We start from the raw sequence: 24,708 nt of genomic DNA on the forward strand, positions 1-24,708 counted from the left end.
GTGATAGGACAAGGGGCAACGGAGTTAACCTGAAAGAGAGTAGGTTTAAATTAGATACAAGGAAGTAATTCTTTACTATGAGAGTAGTGAGGCGCTGGAACAGGTTGCCCAGAGAAGCTGTGGATGCCCCATCCCTGGAAGTGTTCAAGGCCAGGTTGGATGGGGCTTGGAGCAACCTGGTCTGGTGGAAGGTGTCCCTGCCCACAGCAGGGGGGTTGGACTAGATGATCTTTAAAGGTCCCTTCCAACCCAAACCATTCTGTGATTTGGCTGGCCAAAGCATTTCAAACTGCATTTTATAGTCTAGATTCCTTAACAACAAAAAAGCCCAACTCGATTGCATCCTACCTGTAGTTCCAGTAGTTTGTTAATTTGCTTTTAGAAAATTATTAGACTGATTAGAGTATGTTGCAGTATTAGTGGCAATAACAACATACAATTACTCATCATAACTTTGTATTATGGAATGTCACCTTCCTGGGTGATGTTTATGGTTATGCCTTTGGGAAATGTACAATAATTTGAATATAAAAAAATAAAAAAGTCTACTCCTCTGGTATGTCTATACAGATTTCTGTACGGCAAGTAGTTCTTACTGTTATATTTCCTGAACTGACATAGTGTTCAACAGTAAAGTTCCTGCTTTACAGGAACAAAATCAAAGACAGCAGATAGGAACTGTAGGTTTTCCCACACAGGAAGTACCCTAGACACCAGGATACAGGGTTTTCTGAAGGGGAAGATGCTTTCTCTTCAACTTGGATAACACCACTACCCTATGTCAATCCCTCAGCTAGTCATCACCTAGCAAAACAAAGGTAACAGTCACCAGAATGTTTTTTTATCTTCTCTTAAGAACAAAAACTTCGGCAAACTGATACACTCCTACAGCTGTGAGATATAACATTATGCAAATTTTCTTTCTTTACAAGAGTTAATGGAGCTTCATATTGGGTGGGAAGCTAACCATGAATACTTATTCTAATGTTTCAGTTACCATCATCACTTTATGACTGAATTCTGTTCTTCGTTTCCCTGATGGCAAATTCTTTCGAGCTCTTCTGTTAAGTCTTTTTTCCAGTTCTCTGTTCAGTGTTTCTACTCCTTCCTATCTCATATCTTTAGCATATCATTCTTTACCACTACTCATCCATTTTTGTCTATCCTTTGTATTTTTCCACAAGTAAGGTAATAGACTCCAATTGTCAGTTACTACAAACAGGAAAAAAAATATCCAATATTTACAACAAAAACACAGAATGCATGTAACTCACAGTTACGACGTTCCAAACAGGATCTTCAATTTTCATCACCACATATACTTGAGTGTGCCTGAACATCATAAAACTTTCTAGCTTTGAATTTACTGGCTTGAAACAACAAAGTGGTTTGCAAATACGTTGACTGCCTACAAAAGGTTTGAATTCCCAAGGAGACAACAGAAGGACTTTGACCTATGCCTGACTGGAGTACCATGTAATAATTACATTCTGAATCAGGTCAAAATTATTTTGGCAATGTGAAAGCTAAGCAATCTAAATTGCTAACGTCCCTGTGTCCCCTTTTCACTTAATAATAGAGAAAGAACTGAAAACCCTGAGTGTCTTTCCTTAAATAGCAGCAGATGATGAAAAAAAAAAACCTATGAAATGACATCTGTCTCCAGATAAATCTGATCTACACAATTCAAAGGCACAAAATTTGTTGAGAAAAGCATTTTCTCCCTTTGCTGTAAAGCAACACAGCAGATTAAAGAAACCAAGAGAAACCTTCTAAGCCAACAGACCTGCATGTGTTGTTAGGGCCACACATCTCCCTATTTTGAGTGAAGGAAAGAGAAAGCAGCAGAACTATTATCTCAACAACTGGAATATAGCATATGCAGTTTTACACAAATCATGCTTTCCCCAATCTAGACAGCAGCCCTGATTTTTCAAATGCCTTTAAAAAAAAAAAGGGGGGGGGGGCACTATCTTCTTTAATTTAGCCCTTGACCTTCCCTTGGTTTCCCAGACATGGCTAGCAAAACTGTGGGACATTTTTCAAGAAACGCAAAGAGGCAGAGAATGTTCCACACTCCCAAGATAACGCTGATACACCAGCATGCATGTCAAACCCCAGAAACTGAGCAGCCACCCAAAGTAACATGACTCAAATTAGGGTAGCAATCAAATGAGGGGTCATGACTCAAATCGATTATCTTCAGCATTTTAAGTTTGTTGACTGCCAAGATCATTTTCAGCAGACTCACCGCATGCTCCAACGGTCAGCACTGTAACTGAAACAAACTCACTTTTCCCAGTTAACTTTTACAAACCCCTTCAGGTAAGTTGGTGCAGTAACCCCCACCTCTCCCTCCCTCCCTCCCTCGGGTCCACGAAGGAGAAGCTGAAAACTACCAGTTTCAGCTGAACTCTGCTTTGGTCAACCAACCTTACAGAAATGAAACAAGCAATATAAATGAGAGGGAAACATTTCCCCTTTGCAAAAACAGAGGGGAAAGAAGATGAAAGCCCTAAGATTGTTTGTCCTTGAGTAGAATGACGACAGCACCACCTCCTGCACATGCCACAGAAAAGACAAATGTTTAGGGGAGATAAAATATTAAAGACAAATACTAAAGACAAATATTAAATGGAGATAAGCTGGGAACTGTAAGGGTGAATTTCTCCAGGATGCCAAAAAAATGGTTTAAAACATCATGGCTAGCCAAGCAGAGTTGGAGTCCATCTATTTCTGACAAACTCAGCTGAAGCATGAACAAATTTTCATAAGCTACATGGCTACGGCTAGTTGGAAGCCTGATGAGCAGGGAATTGGAAGCTGCTGAAGACAGTTAACTTATTTGCATAAACCCACAGATGAAAGGCAGCTCTGCAGGACATGAAGCCAGCAAGCAAATGTTTTTGGTTTGGTTTTTTTTGGTGGAGAATCCATGGCATGCTGACACAAAAAGCAGGCAAGCCTGATGTCACATCAGACCACTTCTAACTCTTCCACGGCCAGTCAATCCTGCTGTCTAGTTGTAAAACAGCTGGGGAAGGAAGATTTCTGGTATTCTCCACAGCAGTGCTGAATAACTTTCAGACAGCTAGCCTGAAGCAATAGGACAGGACCAAATTCACAGCTACTTTACTTTTATGAAAAGTGAAAGTAAAAGCTTATCAGAACACGACACTAAGTAGCATTCAACCTTTGTTTTGAACACATGCAGGACAAGTAACATGCGAGGGACTGGTAAGATTCAAACCGAAAAGCTTACCCACACCTTGATATTCTGAGAAGAGCACATTACATTCTTCCCAGCTGATGGAAATCTGACAAAACCAAATGGCTAACCTTGTAAAACAAAGGGTAACAACCTTGGAAACTAACAATGCTGGGAGAAGTCAAGCCACTACACTGCAGGATGTACTTCCCTCACATTATTTTGACATTTTGTTTTTAAGTTGTTTCAGTAGCTGTGCTGTAATTTATCTTATAAAGGTAACGAGGTGTTAATCTTGGATCTCATGACAGCACCCTACTATTCATTCTTTTTTCCCTTGGAGAAGGAACAAGGATACTGACATACTTCCTGAGAACCATTTGATCTACAAATGAGCAAAGAAAACTGTTATACTTTACCAGAAATAGAGCTCTAACTTTATTTTCACTAAGAACATGCAACTCCCTTGTTATACCAAGACATCACTCTAACTTTATTTTCACTAAGAACATGCAACTCCCTTGTTATACCAAGACATCAGTAGATTATTTACAGTAGCACCAAGATTAAAGCAAACCATACAGATTGACAAGCTCTGGTCTTTTAATTCCGGCTACAAGATTTTACAGTGTTATTTCCAACAACTTAAAGTCCTGATTCTACAAAGATAGCCTCACTAAAGCATCTCAGTATGCCTACATAAAGCTGAATAAACATTTAAAACTTCAAAGGGAATGAGTTGAAGGTGTCTATGTATTGACATACCAACCCACAAACAGGTGGGCTTTAAAAAAAAAAAAAAAAAAAACACCCCAAACAAACCAAACTCTCAGCCTGCACATAAGTTACTCATATTATGATGGCACTGGATTTTTTTTTTTTTTAGAATATCTATTTAATTGGTTGCTGTTTTATGATCCATCTACATTTCTTGTTACAGACAACAAAAATCAATTAAATCCACTTCACTTGTGTTTATAATCACCTCATGTTCTTAAGCTGTGGTTTCACAAAGGCTTCAAGACAATGCAAGTGCAGCCCGTAACTGAAAGGATTTGTTTCAGGCCACCTCCACATTCTCCCCCTCTCCTTTGGTTAGCACTAGCACTCCTGCAGTATCTTGCTGGGGGTTAAACCAGAGAAAATCTGTAAAGGAAGACTTTGTCCCTCTAAAAGAGCAATGAAAATTCAACCTTTGGGCAAGGCTTCCCATCATACATAGCACAGTATAGCTATGCAATGTTCACAGAAGGAGATAGCACTGCAAGTAAGTCAACTGAGCTAATTCTGAAAAACATTAAAAAAAAAGTAGCATCCTACCAGATTACAGAGTGATTCAGACAGCTCCCTAGCTGCACTATCTCCAGATTCATCAATTGGGTGATGGAGAATAAAATCACCCCTTTCAACTAGGGCCTACAGGGAAGGTAAACGTTAGTTAAACTCTGTTCACTTCAGTTTTGCCAGGGAACAGTTGCTTAAATTACAACAGCTTTTAACTGCCTCCTGCATAGAAATGCTCCTTTTGGGTTCTATTTTCATACAGACAAACTATGCATAGCACACTGTTTCAAGTCAACAACTTTTTTTTAAATTAATAGAAATTAGTTTTACAGAAATGAGACATCAAATATCACTTTAATTCAAACCCAGATGTAAAGTAATGATCCTTCTTACTCTAAGTGCCACTAGGGAAACCAGTGAAGTCCATAAAAAGAGTTCTAGGTACCTTTAACATGAGCCTGACTGTGCACCTCACGTCATGGTGGCACTTTAACCAAAGTCAACAAGACTCCTTAGGTGAGACACTAATTGAAGACCTGCAAAACACATGATGGCAATGCTGCAAACAGCACTCCAGCTGCCCATTTCACCACTGCACAGCCTCCTCAGTTGGGCCAAAACAGCTGCCTGAACACCCACACTGCCAAATGGTTATAATCTGAAAAGGTGATCTTAGTCCAGACCACTGCCTTTAGCTGGAGCACAGCACAGAAATTTAAGTCCTTGTACATGGTGGATGCTGGTGGGAAATGGGAGATGTGGAGCAGGGATACCTAAGCCAGCTTTGCCATCCAACGCCCTGCACTGCGAAACTACCAAGAGAGCCCCTCAATGACTCTCGAGAGTGAGATAGCAGAGAGCCTTTCAACAGCCTGTAATAAGCTCTTCCTCCAGTTTGCAAACCCTCACAGAGAAGTTCTTCAGGCATGTTTGTAACAAATTTGCATTCAATGTCAGAAGCTTTTTATGAAGACACTTTTAGAAAAGATACTCCCTAAACATTCTCTCAAGGTTTCACACACAAACTGACAAAATGGCACTATCAAAAAAGTCCTATCTCCTAGTTCATAAAAAAATCATGTACTTGCCAAGTATTTCATTCCCTGTAACACAATGTGCTCCAAATCTGATTCCCCATGTACTGACACTGAATGGAAATTCACGGAAAGGAGGTGCACAGCCTGAAAACACTTAGTCTTTTGGAGAGTACTTGAGAAAGAAGGAATGTAAGAAGTGCTAGCACATACACCTACACCGGCAGCTCAGTTTTCTCAGATTCTATGCTATTTTAGTCTGGCATTATCTGACTGCAACCAGAGCACAGTGATGATTCAGTAATATTGCAAGGAGTACACTTTTAGGATAGGGGGATGGGATCATAATCACCTCCATAGAAAAGAAAACAAAAAATAGTCTCTCTACAATCTGTTAGACCAGTGGCATCTGCTAGCATACTATATTGAAGACAGAGCCGTAATTAATGATTCCACTACTTTTGACCAGTAGTCAAAAGATTGAAAAGCACAGCAACAACGTTACATTTGCAAAAAACATACTCCCATCAGACACCAACCTATTCCCTTTTCAAGCTACTTTTTGCCACACTGACCTGTAGTCCTTCTCCTCCTCCATTTTTTCTGAATCCCAAAGAACAACCAGAAACAAGCTGCAAGAAGACTTCTATGACTTACAGCCCAGACAACCAAAATCATATGGCAGTTTTTCCCTTCCTGAAGGCTTTTACTCACAAAGCTAGAAAGCAAAGACCAACTACCATGCATAGAATCTAATCAATAGCCAGGTCCCAATGACCATGTCAATTGCCACTCAGTTCCAGTATTTTCACAGCAGCCTAGCAACATTGTTTTCAAAATTAAGTATCATTTTTGGCAAAACATCAAACTCTTTCAAAATGAGAACAGACATTAAGCTGTCCCTGCTTCAATATGCATGGGACCAGAAGTCACTTGGACAAACAAACTGTCCTAAGAGTCAGAGCTGGCACACAACTTCAACGATAACAGCAGTATCTAAATAATGAGGTCCTGCTAACATGGTAACATATGGTAGTAAAGTGAATTCCTACGCCGTGTTTCTGGGGTAGGAAACACCACCCCTTCTGACAAATAACTTGAGCTGTACTTCTCCACCCTCCCAAAGGCAAAGGGAGGATCCTAAATCTGATGCACACACCCATCCCCAAAGCTAGCTCACCTATATGTGCTCTGAAGCATCGAGAGAATCACTTGTCCCTAGCCAAGCTGACAATGCTTCAAAGATCCTTCCTCACGATGTTCCATCTACATAAAATCAGCTTAAAACAAAGCAGGCCAACATACAATAAACTAAATATGAAAAGTGCAACAGAAAAATCTGGACCAGAAAAGGAAGAGAGCTGACAGGACAATGTTATAAATCTGAGACTGACTCACGCCTAATAACTGAAGCCATAAACATCCCTGTCGGTGGTTATTCTAAGATCTTCCCAAATACCTTCGTGCCCCTCGTCAGGCTCTTAAGACTCCAGCTACGTGCTGAGCTAACAAACAAACAAACATTTATTTAGCCCCCAAAGGACATCGGAGGATTCTACAACAACCAGACACGAGGCCTGCCCTGGAAAACTTCCCTCACGCTGCTACCAGGTGAAGACCAAGGCGGACACAGCGCGGTCTGAGGAGCTCGCCTGCGGAAATACTCGCTCCTGGAGCCACGTCTCGCTGTCACCGCTCCCCCTCGGCCGCTCTCCTCACCTCACGCCTGGGGCTCGGCCTGAAGGCCGCCCGCCCGCCCGCCCCTTCCCGCGGGGCGCCGAGCGGGAAGCAGCGCGGCCGCCCGTCCCCTCAGGAAGCCGGCCCCAACGGCCGCCGAGGCGGCATGGCGGGTGGTCCTTCCCCGGGACGGGGCAAGGGAAAGATGCCTGACGGGGGACCCCCGGCACGGCACGGCGGCCCCGCGGGCGTCCTCCGCCACGGCCTAGCCGGCAACCCGCCGGACTTGGGGAAGTTTCAGCAGGGCGGGGAGGCGGGCGGAGGGAGGAAGCCCTCAGCCCCGCCGACCGGGGACGCGGGGGGACGCGGGGGGACGCGGGGGGACGCGGGGGGACGCGGGGAACCCCCCCCCCCCCGGCTTCCCCGCCGGGGCCGGAGCAGCCGCTGTGCGACGCTTCGCAACCGGACAGAGCAACGGAGGCGCGGGAGGAACCGCCGCCACCTTCTCCTCCGCGGCGGCGGGGGGCCGGGGCCGCCCGGCTAGCGAGCAATGAATGGCCGGGCCAGACCCACCCCCAGCTCACTCACAAGCGACATAGGCGACGAAGGCGAGCCCCATGAGCAGCTTCATCCTCCTCCGGTTGATGGCGGTCACCAGGCGCAGCAGCGGCCCCTTGCTCACCATGCCCAGCGGCACGCAGCGCCGGGAGCCCGCACGGCCGGCCACGCCACCGGGCTCGGCTCCCCTCGGCTGGGCTCGGCTCCGCTCGGCTCCCCCCGCCCGGGAACCGTCCGCGCAGGCGCAGCGGCGCCCACCCGCTCTCCCGCCTGTCCTCTCTCCCCCCCCTCCCCTTCCAGCCGCGGTAGATGCGGTCGGCGGCCGGAACGGCGGCGGCGCATGCGCGGGCCGGGGCGGCCGCGGGGCCGCGGTCTCTCCCGGCGCCCGGGCCGGGCTGTGGGGCTGCGTTACGGCGGGGAGCGGTCGCCTTTACTTCGTAACAAGCGACGGGTGCTCGGCTAGAGGCTGCCTGGAGGGCGCCCGCCTCCCACAGAGAGTGCCTGAGGGAAGGGAAGGGCGTCCGCAGCCGCTCCGTGCCCCTGGCCTGGGCTTTCGGGGTGCTTCAGCGTCGGCGGCCTTGGCCACCGGTGGCCTCCTGTGGTGGCCCTGGGGTGGTGGCCTGCCGGGACGGACAGACAGACATGGGCGCACACACAGACAAAATGTGTGTCACGCTGTCTCCTTCAGCGCGTCGTACTTCGGAGGCGCCATTTGCCTCGTCCCAGATGTGCTTTCCATAGCTGCACACATCTCTTTGCTATGGTAAATGAAAAACCTTGGGATTCCCCCACCCCCCAAAAAGTAATAGTTTATGAATTTGCCTCTGTTCAGGATAACGAGATTGCAGTTCCTTTAAAATGGTTTACGTTCCTACTGCAGCTTCCATCCAAAGTCCTTGTGGCCTGTTGCAAACTGCAGATTCGTATTTGCCTGGGACGGCAGGCACCTTCCTCGCGTGTCAAAACGTGTTCTCCTGCCAGTAAAATACACTCACTTGATCTGAAGAGAAATGTCCCTCCACAACCCAACCTTCCCCCCTGAGTAGTGCGGCCTTCGCACAGTTTCTAAGGGATATTCTTTCTCACACTCTTCTCTCACAGGGGAAGACTGCGAGAACAAGTGTTCTTGAATTAAATGACCAGATTTGTTCCTTTAATTTCAGTATAGAAATACAGCTTGTTTACACCAAAGAAACACTGACCTCTGTCAAACAGAGACCCACACAGTTAACAAGAGTTAACTCCCTCCTTATTACGAGGAGTAAAGTCAGTCAAATGTGGGAGTCTGGGAAGGGGAGGTGCAGTAAGATGCTGTTCAGAGTGATTAAGAATATCTCCTTGCGGCCCAGAGAGGCAAAGTGACTTTATTCAGGAAGCCTTGAGAATTGAAATTTCCTAACTCCTAACCCTGTGCTTTGATTGTAAGGCCACTCCTTTCCTCTTGACTTTTGTTTCCTTTGATTTGTATTTGATATACTTTACTTGCCTGTTAATTCCACTGCTTGTAGCTATGTGGAGAAAAGGCAATAAAAATATCACCATCTAAAACACAATGGAGCACCAAATTCATCTGCGTAGTGATCACTCAACTAGTAACAGAGTTTTATACCAGGAGTAAATTTGGCCATCAAAAAGCTATACATGAACAGTGCTGCACGAAAGCTAGAGAATATTACAGTCTTATTCCCATCCTGCACCGCAAACTCCCATTGTTTTCAGTGAGGATTTTCCGTAATGGTATCCACATACACAATACCAATTCCACAAGCCTTTAGGGGTAGGCAAGACGCTTTTAACAGTTGCCCTGCCATAAGTTGGGCTGCACAATCCGTGACTCGATCAAGCTGCCTACGTAAGGCACCCTTCTTGGCAACACGCTCGGTGTTCAGGCCAATTTTGCTGCAGAAACACGTTGAGACAGGCTGCAATCCATGAAGATGGGAAAAGGAGAGCAAAGGAGCAGGATGCTTTATGGAACTTTGCGGTGGAGGAGACGCGAACCCCGTGGGAGGCAGCCTGTCCGTGCTCTCTACAGCACCAGCTGTTTGTCATGCGTGACACCAGGGCCAGCTGTGTCTATGTGACTCCAAGTGAGCCAGAACACATCTAACTTAACTGCAGGGAGGTGAGCGTAAGTCTGTCATATCTCAACTACAACTATAGGCATGTACCTTATAAGCACTGTAAATTCTCCAGGCACATGATGGCCAACAGCAGGGACACTTATTTCAGGATACAGCTGGTCACATTCACAACCTTGTGCCAAGGACTGGCACCGATAGCAGAGGTTCTGGTGTGTAGTGGCTGCTAAATGTGCCAAGGCTGAGGGATGGTACAGTTTTGAGTGCTGACTCTTAGGAGTGCGGTATAGATCAGGAAGCAGGCATCCATCTGCCTTCAGGTCATTATCTTATTCAGGCTGATAGCGTGACCTCAGCTAATGGCAATTCTCTCTGGGCTGGTTTGCAGGCAATGATGTTCTCTGTCTCCCATACTGCAGTTTTCAACTTTAGATCTCAAAGTGCTTTATGAGAGCATTTTGATTATTTTTTTTTTTTTTTCACTAAAACACAGCCTGTAAAATGATGGGGGTTTTTAAATTACAGAATTTTTTAAAATTACTTTTTTAATGATAAAAATGTGAATGTGCAGGTGTATCTACCTGAATGACCAGTATGAACTTAGAATTCACAGCACCCCTGCAACGTACTTTTCCTTGATACCAGATCAGAACCATGCAATTACCCAGCTGTCATTCCAGAATCGGAGAAAAAAAAACAACTGCCACAATTTGCACAATTTCCACGTGATGCCACATGAGAGAGACTCTTCTGCCATGTGGAATTACAGGAAAGATCTTGTCTTTCTGTCCCAGTCATGTTTCTACAAGAGATGACATTCCATCGCATGATCTGGGAGACAGAAGTGGACCCTGGGCACTGAGACCCAAGCAGAGAGAACTGCTGGGTATGAGATAAGGAAATGAGTTGCAAAGCACTGAAAAAAAAACGCAAAAATAAGAAACAAGCCATTACTACCATGCTATTATCATCTCTTGTGACTTTGGTCTCTAAGTAAGTTAAGGCTGAAAGTAGCCAAGAAAGCAACACGGAGTTACACAGCTATGTGTGCCCTTCCTCACCATTCAGCTGCATCCTACAGGTAGTGACACTTACTTGGGAGGAATTGTTCTGATACCTTGATCCTCCTCTAATCTACAGATGATTCTGTGGAGTAATACTGTTGTACTGCATAGGCACAATCCAGTCATACAAAGCCCTAGATAATCTTGAAAGACTAATGCCAGATAGTAAAAATGTGAAAATAGTTTTTTTTCAAAAAAGATTGGAGTGTGAGTCTTTTTTTGGTGAACTCTACTTTTAACAGCAGATCATAGTGGGGAGGGGAACTCAGATCAAAAAAAAGAGTTAAAACTAGTAGTGTTTCTTTTCAGGGAAAGTTAGAAGTTTGAGGGTTTGTGTGTGTTTTTATAAGACTGATGAAAAGAGAACATGCAGTTCTGGGAACAGAGTCAATTCTTTTAATATTAACATCTCAAAAGAAAAAAAAGCTGCCAAGTGCTTCAGACAGTTATTGTTTATTATTTGGATGGTGATGGCAATAAACAGTTTTAAATACAACTAGATCACAACTGCCCTAAGTATTATGTGAATACAGAATTGAGACAATCCCAGACCTTGAAAACATACAAATTAAGAGACAGATCATCAAGTGAATGTGAACAAACAAACAAGCAGGTGTCAAAGCATAATATGAAAATGACTACTTAAATACAGATTTTCAGAAATTAGGTGAATCATTTAATGATTTAGACAGCTATTTGCAAAGAATAAATTATAACATATAAGGAAATAATTGTATTTCAAACTACAGTGCAGTCCATGTATTTTGTTAACGCGTTTTGTTAGGTATCATGCAGGAGTCGTCCCAAGATTTCATTCTGTAAAAGTTAACTCTCCTTTTTACATTAAGTATGTAGAAACCCAACACACAACGCTACTCAGAAAAGTTGCTTCAGGCTGCAGGCTTGAAATTGATATACTGACTGGATTAAAAAAAGTCAAACAACATTCCTAAATTGACTGGTAGCATTACCTCCATAAAGTATTTGTTCTTCATGACGCATTTTTCCCCTGAGGCAACTGAAGACAACCCTGTACATTTTCAAAGTTGGAAAAAGATTTTAAGGTGCTATATCTATTCTGAAAGCGCAGAAGGCCACATGCAAGATTCTCTGGTAATTGGGTCAGAATGAAATAGCAGAGATAGTGGCTAAATTACTGATTATAAAAACTTGTGAGCAGTTAAAACCACTGTTCCTTGGAGTTCTTTTATCGCCCATCAAAGAAGCTAGTTTATTAGGCTAGGTCAGCAAGTAAGTTATTCATTCACTGCTGGTTTACATTTCATAATTTCCCCGAGCCCTTTGGAGCTTTTTAATTGGCATCGTTCTACCCTACAGCACTTGGGAAGTAGTGACTTTGAATGGATCTATTTGGGGTTGGATTCAGTCCAGATCATGCTGGAATTAGTACCGAAGAAGCCCATGGCTTCTTTGTATGATGGTACAGAGCAGTCGTAACTGTATGCCTGTTTCCCAGTGTATCAGCGGCCCAGAAAGTGAACAAGAATAAACCTATTTTGGGGTGGGCCAGGAATGTATATGCATGTAATATGCATGTGATGTAGTGGCTGAGGACTGCTCTTTGTTAAGAAAACCCATTTGGGGCTTATGCTGGAAGTCTATGCTGGCCACCGCAGCACTAGGAACAGGGAAGCTGTTTTTCTCCTGCATCTTTACTTGAAGTAATGTTAGCTGGATGTGACTTTAGCCATTTTAGCGGTATGCTATAAAAAAGGTCTGCTTCTCCTTTCCTCATGCAAGCCTCAGGCAGATGGTTTACAAGCCACCCCAGTGACAGTGTTTCTGTGTTACACCAATGTGAGGATTATCAGCTTAATTCCGTTAAGGGGCTGATGCTGAGTAACTGGAGGAGCAGGACTGCAAGGTGCTGGAGAGCACATCTGCTCTGCAGTCTAGATATATCTATTGGTGTTTTGTCCTCTGAGGCAGAAAAGACTTAGTGCTGTTCAACTACTCTAATGCTGTCAATAAAGCAGAAAGTAAACAAGGTCATTAAAGGTGTTGGAGAACTTGTACAGTTGAATTTATAGAAAGAAGTTTCTGAGAAATGTCTGTATCACAGCCCAGTTGAAATGTATTTGGAGTGCACATATTCCTACTGATGTTTGATATTATTCCTCTCCCACAAATTTCCTTAGCTGTAGTGTCAGAGAAGTTAGGTGGATGACAGAGAGAAGACATACACTCACACATTTCTGGAAATGTAGCACAGAAGCATTATTAAGTTTGTGCGGTCCATAGCTGTGACAGTCCATGGCCTAATGAAGAAGGATCTAGGACAGCTGCAAACAGAAGAGCCTCATGTAGCAGGCTCATCTGAATGATGGAGCAGACTATACCCTCAGCAAGTTTGCAGATGACACCGGACTGGGAGGAGTGGCTGATATGCCAGAGGGTTGTCCTGCCATCCAGAAGGACCTCAACAGGCTGGAAAAACGGGCTGACGGGAACCTCATGAAGTTCAACAAGGAGAAGTACAAAGTCCTACACCTGGGGAGGGACAACACCAGGCACCAGTACAGGCTGGAGGCCAACCAGCTGGAAAGGACTGGGAGGTCCTAGACACCAAGCTGAACAAAAGCCAGCCATGGTCCCATATGGAGAAGAAGGCTAATGGTATCCTGGGCTGCATTAGGAGGAGTGCTGCCAGCAGGTCAAGGGAGGTGATTCTTGCCCTCTACTCAACACTGGTGAGGCTACACCTGGAGTGCTGGGTCCAGTTCTGGGCTCCCCAGTACGAGAAAGACATGGACATACTGGAGAGAGTACAATGAATGGCCACTAAGATGATGACTGGAGCATCTCTCCTATAAGGAAAAGCTGAAACAGCTGGGACTGTTCAGAGCCTGGAGAAGAGAAGGCTAAGGAAGGATCTTATCCATGTACGTAAATACCTGAAGGGAGGGTACAAAGAAGACAGAGCCAGGCTCTTTTCAGTGGTGCCCAGTGACAGGACCAGAGACTGTGGGCACAACCTGAAACACAGCAGGTTCCCTCTGAACATCAGGAAATGCTATTTTACTGGGAGGGTGACCCAGCACTGGCACAGGTTGCCTGGGGAGGTTGTGGAGTCTCCAGCCTTGGAAATATTCAAAACCTGTCTGGACATGGTCCTGGGCAACCAGCTCTTGGTGGCCGTGCTTGAGCAGGGGGGTTGGACCAGATGACCTCCAGAGATGCCTGCCAACCTCAATCATTCTGTGGTTTGGTGTTTACAAAGCAAACAAAAGCACAGATCCACATATTTTACTTAGCTGTGGGCTTTTGTTCTTTTTCTGGATACAGCTGAATAGATACAAAACCAGGCGGGTGCCCGCCTTTGCATAAATTGGCTTTAGTTATCTCAATAGAAATATTCATGTGAGTAAAGAAACTAATGAACAGCCTTCTGTGTAACCTTACTCTCTTTTGCAATTACAAGCTTTAGAATTATAGCCTATGGTCAAGGTAAATTACAGTATCAAATTTCTGTTCTGAAGTAAGGAGGATTAGGAATTTCCAGATAAGTTTTCCAGTAGCTAATGAGTTTTAACCAAATAAACTTTCATTGCTGCCTTCCAAAGTTAAATTATGGTCTTACATAAACAGTAAATTCCCCTAGTGAATACCAGTTAAATGAATTTGGAAATTGTGTTGCAGCCCAACAACCAACCAACCAAACCTTGAATTTTCTTGTTATACAGAGTATAAATTCACTGCTGGTGAAAGCAATACCCCATACATATCCAAATCATGTAAAAGCAATGTGAACAATTGAATATGAAACTTACTCGTAGACAAAATTATGACAATTCTTATGTGCACACTTTTACCTTGTACCTGTCGTTGGCACTGAAGATTTATTGCTGCAGTGCTTATTAAAAGCAACCAACAAAAGAGAGTGAAGGTCTAACGCATACAGCATTTGCATTATTAGATCAAAAATAATTATCAGAAATTTATCTTTTCATGTTATGCCAGTGCTCCATGGGAAGGTTTTATAAATGAGCAAGTTTACATTTATCATGGGCTTCACACTAGGCAGTTAGGCTAAGTTGGTTAGGCCAGGCCTGGACAATACCATGTGCAACCTTCTCTTTTTAGCTATGGAAACAATACTGCGAGGTGAATGGTGAACTGAGGAAGGATTGCAATGAAAACAAAGCTGGAACATATACCTGAACTACATCTGGGAAGTATTCTTAGATCCTGAAGTTTCAACATGTGGACTGCTTTGAAGCATTCTGCAAAAGGTTCTGAAAAACAAGTAATGCTATTATCAGGAGACATACATCTTGAAGTCTGGGGGAGGCTGTAGATTAAAAAGGTTTGGAAACCTTTCTTCTATGCACATGCGATAGGCTGACTAGGTAGGAACAGGATCTCAAACTCTAGTGCCTATTAAAAGGAAAATCATCATGTTGATTCAAGTTATTGTTAATTTCAACAAATATATGGCTCAGGAGCATGTCTACTGTACATACAGAAGCATTTCCCAACCTAGTTTTACTGGGTTCACTTCCAGATAGCACAACTGCGCCCACGTAGATTATATTGGAAAAATTAGTCTCTTGCCAGGATAGCTTAAACTAGTACCCTGAAAAGGATCAAGCAATGTGAGTAAGATGAGTTGTTACTTGACATTTTGCCAATGTCTGTGCTGGTGATGGCTGTGATTTTTTTAGCCTGGGTACATACCTGTATAAATGTATGTACACATTCCTGTGTCTCTTTATGTCTCTCTCCCTGCTCTCCTGTCTCTCTAGTCCCTCAGTAATTTGTTAATCACCAGCTTGTTTCATCTGAAATAGCATAGGTCTCAGAGATGTTAATTTCCCTATACATTTATTGGTGGTAGGTGGGTGGAAAATATATAGGTTATGCTTAACTCTTATTAGGCAGCAAAGAGTCCATGCAGGAGAAAGACATAGGAACACTGCGACTATGAGAATTTCAATCAGAGCTCACAATTTATTAGATACTAAACAATCCGACCACAAGACACAAATTCTTTGGAAACCAGGCTTAATTAGCTCTTCTGTTTCTGGAGTTACTAATTGTTGTAGCAAAACTTAAGAGCAAAGCCTGCAGTGCCAGCTTCCTGGGACAAATGAATGGGGCCCCAGGAGCAGAGAAATCTGCAGGAGAAGATGGAAAGTAATATGGAAAGGGGAAAGGAAAAGAAAGTAGTCTGTTGAAACTAAGAAGCTGCGCCCAAATATCTTGAAGCAGAAGTTTTAATTATCAATGTTTCTCTCACAGAGTTTGAGAAGAATGCCAGATGATAGCAATCTAAAGTAGATTTCTGATCCCTTTTTCTCCCCACACCCAGTACTCCATGGCTTTTACAAAGAAGAGGTTGTATGAGGAGAGAAGAAGGAAGGGTGTCATCCACATGAATGGCACTTGGGTAGTGTGCCTTGGCTCACCCCACCCACTCTCACCCAAAATGAACTTGGCTGTAGAGACTCCGATTACTCAAGCATCTCATGCAGCCATCATTTGCTAACTCCAGCCAACTGGAGAGCAAGTGCAAGTAAAACCAGTTTGGTACTCCATCTGTCAGGCCATTCATTTCTCTTCTGTATGGTTTTGTCACATGCCAATGGTCATTTCAAAAGAAAATGCATTTGGAAGTTGTTTTCCATTTTTGTTTTTTAAAGAAAATGACATACCGAAAGACTACATCAGCAAGCTTTGTCTAGAGATTAGTGTGCTTGTCTACAGAAGTTCCAACAAGACATTCCCGACTACCTTTATTATTTATTTCAATGTTTACAGCCATGTAGACTTATGGCTTCTAGCACCTAAATTAGTTTTGTGAGACTATAAAATCTGTAATACTCTTACAGGTGGCACCCTTTGTATTCGTCTAGCTTTAGTAAAGGCTATACTTGTACATTTATGGGGTAAGGTACTCTGTGTGGTCACTGAATAGAAATAGCTATACCTGAACAAAAACTGTATTAAAACCCCAGCTATTAAGGACCTCTGATGCCCTTCAACATGGTCATGCACTTTGGGAAATAGTTACGGTGTATTACCAGAGACAAAGAAACCTCTCTTTTTAGCAGTAGTTGCTATCTATATTGCATCCTACAATTAGTTAAGATGCTATCTATAGGGCCATTGTCCTTCACTGGGAGCTGAAGGACACCCTACTACCAAATTCCTGATGGTCCTCACTGTTTTGGTCTCAGACCACACATAAAAGCACCATTAGAGTGCAACAGCTGATACAACAGCACAAAACTCTTTGTATTTCCCAGCTTTCACATGCCATCTAGCATGTCCCACTGCCAGTCTTGATGACTCCTATGGGTTCAAATGCTCACACCTCCAGCTGGGGGCTGCCAAGTGCAGGTCCTGGGGACACCATAGTCAAGCAGTAGAGAATGGCAATAGTCCAGAGACGTGGACACCTGGCCAAAATTTTCATCTGCCCAAAATTTTCATCTGCCCAACTGACAGCTAAGCTAAGGTGTTGGGCAAAGTGAGTAAAAAGGAAGGCTTTTTATGTAAGAGAGAGGTACAGAGCTGGTGTGGTGTTGTGGGTTAATCCCGGCAGGCAGCTCAGCCCCACGCAGCCGCTCTCTCACTCCCCCGCCAGCTCCCACCAGTGGAAAGGGGGAGAGAATCAGAAAGGTAAAAGTGGGAAAACTCATAGGTTGAGGCAAAGACACTTTAATAGGTAAAGCAAAAGCTGAATGTAAGCAAAGTGAAATAAGGAATTCATTCCCCACTTCCCATGGGCAGGCAGGTGTTCAGCCATCTCCAGGAAAGCAGGGCTCCAGCACGCGTAATGGTGACTTGGGGAGACAAATGCCATCACTCCGAACGTCCCCCCCTTCCTTCTTCTTCCCCCAGCTTTTATTGCTGAGCATGGCACCATACGGTCTGGAATACCCCTTTGGCCAGTTTGGGTCAGCTGTCCTGGCTGAGCCCCTTCCCAGCTTCTTGTGCCCCCCCCAGCCTGCTCGCTGGTGGGGTGGGGTGAGAAACAGAAAGTGCCTTGATGCTGTGCAAGCACTGCTCACCAATAACTAGAACACGGGTGTGTTATCAACACTGTTTTGGTCACAAATCCGAAACAGCACCATATGAGCTACTGTGAAGAAAATTAACTCTGTCTCAGCCAAAACCAGTACGTGTGCGAACAAGCGAGGGGAGAATGGCCCTGGAAGGGTGTGGGATATTGATTGGGTTTGTAGCGTAGGCGTCACAGCCTAGCATGTTCCAGACTGTGTGTAGATGTGATTAGACCACCGAAAGGAGCTACAAAAGTATGCTCTGTGGTCTTGAATGGGGTTTTCCAGCTGGCGCTTGTAGGCAGACATGTGCTGCTGACATGGCTACAATGTCCGGCTAGAGGCAGGGGTCTGGTCAGGCTTTCCGTACGCTTAGGTGAAATGGCTCACTGCTCTTGCAAATGCTTCCTTCCCATCTGTTGGTCCACATGGCTTGGAAACTCAGAAGGCCATTGATATTTGTTAATCAAATAGGAAAAATGCAGGCTGAAAGGAGAGGGAGAGGGTGCTAGGAGGTGTTTCTGTGAAATGGCATTTTATACTTTCTAATTTATATTTTCAATGACTTTGTCTGCAAAATGCTACTTCCAGCACTGAGCCTGTCCCTGGGTACTGCTTCTGCTTGAGATGATTTTTATTTTTTTACTCTTCAACTTTTCAAGAGTTAATTTTCCCCCAAACACACAGACACTTCCTTCCTCATCTGTCTTTCCTTTTTATACCTCTGGACAGAGTGGAAAGGTAGAGCTCTGAATATAGTAAAGTAACCAGTGCAGAATTTATGCATCCCTGCAGTAAAGTCAGAGCAAGCACTCAGTCTACAGCTCAGATCTTTGATTTACCCATCAAAATACTTTGCCTTGAACCTGCTTAGGTTTATTATTTGAAATCAATCACTAGAAGTGAGGCAGTTAGTTAGGGGAATTTTTTCATCCTTTTGATGTATATAGTATTTCCATTAGCATCATGCAAAAAAAGATCTTCCCAGTTTACGGATCAGACGATTTCAAGAAGGTAAGTAAAGCCTTTGGAACAATTAATGCAAGCCACTGAAAAAGTGTTCATGCTTGCATTTTTTTTAGACTTCAGTAGTTTAATTGCCTCTTGAGCCTGATGAGGTGTTGATCTCTGCTAGACTGCAATAGCTGAGCCTCCTCTGGCAATAACTTCAAAATGGAAATAGGGTAATTATCATCTGGCCATCCAGTTTTCCAAATAAGACCTGGAGAAATGTTATTTAAAATCTCTTCCGTCAGCAGAAGTGATCATATAGTTTATATAATTCTATTTCAATCTGATAAAATTCAGAAAGGTCTATTTATAATCTACCTACTCACTGCTTGGTTTGGATAGAGGAATAATTTTTTATTTATGTTAGCACTACCTCCCTCCAATACTGCAGGAGCAAGCTAACTCAGGGAGAGGGAAGACAGGAGCTAAGGGACTGCTATTCAGTCAGACACTTCAATATTTAATATGTTGCCCCTCTTCCAGAATACACCTTTTAACAGTCTTTCTAATCCCCGTGAATTTAATGGAAGCTGTACATACAAAATATGCCTTTTATGAATGTGGGTCACTGCCAAGTCAGTAAATAGCCTCATAGAAGAAATCAGGTGAATTCCTTGAGGTACAAGTTAAAAGCAAGGAAAATAAGGAAAGTAAATTTCAAAAGAGTGAATCACTAAGAGTGATTTGTTGTAAACACAGTGTTAAGCCACATGTTTAATGACCAGATCATAGAATCATAGAACCATGTAGGTTGGAAAAGACATTTAAGATCATTGAGTCCAACTGTTAACCTAACACTGCCAAGTCCACCACTAAACCATGTCCCTAAGCACCACATCTACACATCTTTTAAATACCTCCAGGGATGGTGACTCCACCACTTCCCTGTTCCAATGCTTGACAACCCTTTTGGTGAAGAAGTTTTTCCTAATATCCAATCTAAACCTCCCCTGGCACAACTTGAGGCCGTTTCCTCTCATCCTATCACTAGTTACTTGACAGAAGAGACCAGCACCCACCTCACTACAGCCTCCTTTCAGGTAGTTGCAGAGAGCGATAAGGTCTCCTCTCAGCCTCCTCTTCTCCAGACTAAACAACCCCAGTTCCCTCAGCTGCTCCTCGCAGGGCTTGTGCTCTAGACCCTTCACCAGCTTTGTTGCTCTTTTTTGGACATGGTGTAACACAAACTAAACTCTGGATTGGGGGTTGATAACAAAGGGTCCATGAATGCTGAAGCAGAATCTTGTCTGGCTGTTCTAATGGAAGCTGCATCACTTCTGTTCAGACCTTTTCCTGTTGTTTAAAATAAACATTAAAACACTAATTCCAGACACTAACCCCACTACCAAACATGAATTCCAGAAGCCCTAGTCTTCTGTACTTTCCACTGAAAAATGCATTTGCTGAATGCTAGTTGTATCCTGTTTCCTAAGGGCTGTATCTGCAATTCATATGTAAGCACGTCTTGAAACTGTGTTATATTCTTTGTAACCCCACTTTAGCTATAATTGTTTGTGTTGCAGGATCGAATGGCAACTAGTAAGTTGAAAAATGTGAGTGGAATCTTCACCCACCCTACAGCATTATAGCAAAACAGTTAGTATGATATAGGGGAACTCCTTGAAGGTCCTGAATCTACTGGGAACCCAACTTACCTGATGCCAGGACCACAGGACCACACTTTATAGTTCATTGTTCAGATGGATTTTACCCTAAGTTAGCTGAGTCTCCTCATATATTATGCAAAGAACTCAAGGCACAGGGGTATAGCTTCAACTTTGGGGTCAGACGTCTAAATATTAGACTCTGTGGGGTTCAAATTTTAGGTGATTGTGTCCTTCATCAGCTCTAGCTCAAAATGCCTACCAGGTTCCCACAAGAACTAGTTGTATTTTGAACATCCTTCATTGTGGCTAGCCCTCTCTTGCACCGGTTATCATCATGGGACTAGATCAAAACTGTTTTCCCCCTTGTTTCATGAAAAAGAGGAAAACAATGGATCAACCTAAAATACCCTGGGGTTGCAGGTTGGAGTGGTTGCAGAACAGCTAGCAAAATCAGTATTACATGATTTAAATAACAAAGGTGGTCTGTGTAAGCTTGGAAGAATGACTATAGGTTTGTAGAGATTTTATAAAGAACTTAATAACAAGGCTCTTCTCTCAGTCTTTCACTAATTTTTGCATCTAAATTAATTTGGTAGTTCAGCTGTTATTCTCTATTTCTACAAAGCATAGCTAGCTAGCTAGCTACAGCTCACATTCTGATTCAATGCTTTTCATTGACAAGGAAATCTGTTTGGTTTCAACACCAAGAATAAAGGCTTGTCTGGTTTTGATTGTGTGAATGGATATTTTTTTTCATCTGTCACTGAGAAATAGGATGGATGTCACCTGAACTGCAACAATCTCTATCCACTGTATGAATACATGGCACCTAGAACTAACCAACCTGTCAAAAAAGTCATACACCCTCTCACCACCATACTTAAAAATGGTAAAACTTGAAATGTATGTTAGGCTTCAGTTTCTAATGTTGATGTAGTTTTGCTGGTATTTGAGTTACCAAAGCAGTGTTACTGTGCTCCTTTCCAGTAAAGTCAAATCCGGACAGGTGTGAAAGTTTGTCCTATATACACTATACAGAGATGTTTGGAAGTACAGACAGGATCTCTTCTTTTTGTCTGTCTGTCTCTCTAAGCAGTTTTCAGTCATGCTTGTCCTTACACTGCATGAATACAACTACCTAACATGCAGGTGATACAATCACACTGGAGCCAATGTGCCAGGGGGCCATGTGTGGGTTACATATCTGAGGATAAGTAAATAGTTGTGGCTTTGCTTCAGCTAGCAAGGCTCTTTTCTACCTTTTTGCACAAGTTCTGTATGACCTGGACTAGTGCTTGTTGGGATTGACATTTTAGAGGTTTGTAGGCTTCTCCTATAGCTTTTCTCCCCTTTAAATTCTCATTACTAGTACATGGTTTTTCCACTTTTTAAAACTTGTTCTTGGTAATACCTTGCTAAAGCTGAGAAGGACTCTTAACACATGCTATGTACTGCTCACTCTTAAAAGCCTAGATTGCCGTTTTCAAAAACAATTCAGCTGCCTACAGCTAAATCTGCATCAGACCTTATCTGGAAAAGACATATTAGTGATCCATCGACAGTTACTGGATTACATTTACACACAAGATTATTCACAAAGAGAGAATTTTACTGGTAGCAACTTCCCAGCAATATCCAGAACTCACACAGACCACATCATCACAGTAACAAATTACTGCAAGCAAATCAGCTCCACAGTGGAAATTTCACTGTCAGACATTCACTCTGTATTATGTCTTCTTTATATGTTCTGCATACAGAGCTGGTGTTGACCAGCGGGAAATAAAAGCATCAATACATTTGAGGCAAAAGCAGAAAGATAGAAACTGCAGCGTGTGGAAGGAAAGGGACATCTTCCTTTGGTTTATTTGTTCTGGAAACAGTGTAATTTTTGCAAGCTTTACAAGACTTCCCAGAAAGCTCACTTATGTGTAGCAACCCTTCCCCATCTGCCAAGAGGCTTCTACCTCTGAGACGGTATTACACTACTTACTCAGTGTGTTCACATTTGTCTGGAGGGTCTCCCACGACTACCTCACTCGCTACTCTCATAACTACTGCTAAGAGCCTGTCTTCACAGCAGAGTTAACTCAATTGCAAACATAGTGAAAGTATGATATCAGACCACTCAGATGAAGAGTACATTGGGTCTTGGGTCTTAGGTCTTAGCTCTTATGGTAGGTCATCATCCTCGAGGTGCTGTAGTCTAGACCAATGTGACTGTGTCCATAGAAATGCTGTCCCAGCCTAAATGCTTTAAAAAGGACTGTTCAATGAACTCGCTCACAAGGTGCTCTCTCGTCTGCCCAGAGATGCTGTCTATGGCAGTGACATGAAAACAATGCTTTATGGAAGTAGCTTCCAAGCAGTTACTCATTATTAATGCAGACAGTTCTGACAGCAAAAGCAAACCGCCTTTGGCAGCAAGAACTTAGTAAGAATGTCATTAAGGAATTCAGTCTGCCAACCAGCAAGTGCTTTGTAGTGCAGTAAGTGGACTTCCCTGCCTCTTTGCCTCTTTTTTTTTTGGCTACTAAACATAAAAATGTCATTATAAGTATATTTTCCCTCTTGATGTGTTTTACTGGTACCATACCGCAACTTATCAGAAGATTGATGTCAGCTCCTGGCAATCTGTGTTCTCTGTTGGTGTCACAGAGATAGAACAGAAATAAATGAAAAATGCAGAACACAGGAGAAATACAGCAAACAAGTACAAGCCTGGTAATACAGGGATTGGAACTGGAGGACCAGCAATATCAACATTTAGTTTGCATGCATACTCATTGGATGTATTTGCAAACACAGGCCATTACTTGTGTGGGTGCTTTGCAGAGTATTAACAGGTGGCAAAGAACAGCCGATAGGCACGATCCCTGATCAAGACTCCTGATACTTCCTTTACTCACGCTTATTCACTGTCACAGAAATGAAATGAGTTCAAGATTAAGGGAACTAAGTAATTTTTAAACCCCCATGGCTTTAACTTGACCTGGACACAGTAAAACATTTTTATCAAATGGCTGGAAAGACTCGATGCATCAATTGCTTTGGAAAGGTTATTCAACAAAATTGGCAGGTGGCACTGAGTCTTGGCATGCCAAATACCATCTTGTGTGGCTCCACAGAGAGAAAATAATGTAGTGCTCTGTTCTCGGTCCAGATTCAGCTGGCTTTGGATCAGCAAGTCAGCATGTATCTACTATTTCACTACAGGTGATCTGCAAAGAAGAATAATGTTTATCAGTTCTCTTTCAAAAATCCAGGAGAACAAAGTGCAGAACCATAAAAGGTCTCATGTTTGGAGAATGAGCAGCACTTCCTGGGCTTTTTTTCTGCTTCACTTTCTAATGTTGGAAATATCAGGAACAGAAATCTTATACCTTTGCTGAAAGATTTATTCAGCATTTAGTTAAAAAAGCAGAGGTGTTGAGTGATTCACACAGACAGTATTTCTTGTGGATAGTTTAATTAAATGAATGTAAACTAACTCTAATCAAACAACAACAAATTGCACAACCGAGGTGTTTCAAACAGTGAATGATGATCTCATCTGCTTTACTTGATCACTCTGAGTTCTTAGTATGTGTCGTATCACAGCCCTGCCATTTCTCTAGCTTTCCATTGAGACTCTAGGGGAAAACAAGCCCTGAAAGTGTTTCTTTTTTACAACCCAAATATTTAAAACTGAAATCCTTTTTGTTTTTTCCCAGAGGAAGTTTTTCAGACCATCAACCTCACTATAATTTAACCCTCCCCTCCAGAAACTATGCCAACTTATGTTCATAGGATCATCATCAGCTACCTCTGTTTGAAGTACAGACAGATAATTCAGAAGAGCAGAAATTGGTAGCTTTTTTTCACAACCACCCTTTCTGGTCAATACATGTGCAATCAAGGTAAAGGAGCTGGGATGAGTAAACGCAACACACGGAACAACTAGGGAGTCACTGTATCCAGAGCTCCAGTGTCTCTGAGAGTACACCGAACACTGAATAGGTAATTGCTCCTGTTATATTTTGTATTCTCCTGAGACTGAGGCTTTTTCTCATAGTTCCAGAAAGAAAAATCAGTAGTACTTTGACCCTGAGAGAACTGGTGTTTGGTGGTGGTGATGTGCATGCTTCCGCATTTTACCAGATTGAGAATTCAACTC

At 43.1% G+C, this 24,708-nt stretch overlaps 1 protein-coding gene across 2 annotated transcripts in view; it reads right to left on the reverse strand.

Annotated features, from left to right (window-relative positions):
- UXS1 (UDP-glucuronate decarboxylase 1) overlaps nucleotides 1-7,997 on the reverse strand; it is a 62,700-nt gene extending 54,703 nt beyond the window's left edge. Inside the window, exon 1 of one of the 2 annotated variants that reach the window (XM_052773763.1) lies at nucleotides 7,792-7,997. In XM_052773763.1, coding sequence (XP_052629723.1) covers nucleotides 7,792-7,888 — 97 coding nt within the window. In that variant the 5' untranslated portion in view covers nucleotides 7,889-7,997. The remainder of the gene's footprint in view (nucleotides 1-7,791) is intronic. The other variant, XM_052773762.1, reaches the window with a different exon arrangement.
- Between the last annotated feature and the right edge of the window lie 16,711 nt (nucleotides 7,998-24,708).

Source organism: Harpia harpyja, chromosome 22, assembly GCF_026419915.1.
Source record: "Harpia harpyja isolate bHarHar1 chromosome 22, bHarHar1 primary haplotype, whole genome shotgun sequence".
NCBI lineage: Eukaryota > Metazoa > Chordata > Aves > Accipitriformes > Accipitridae > Harpia > Harpia harpyja.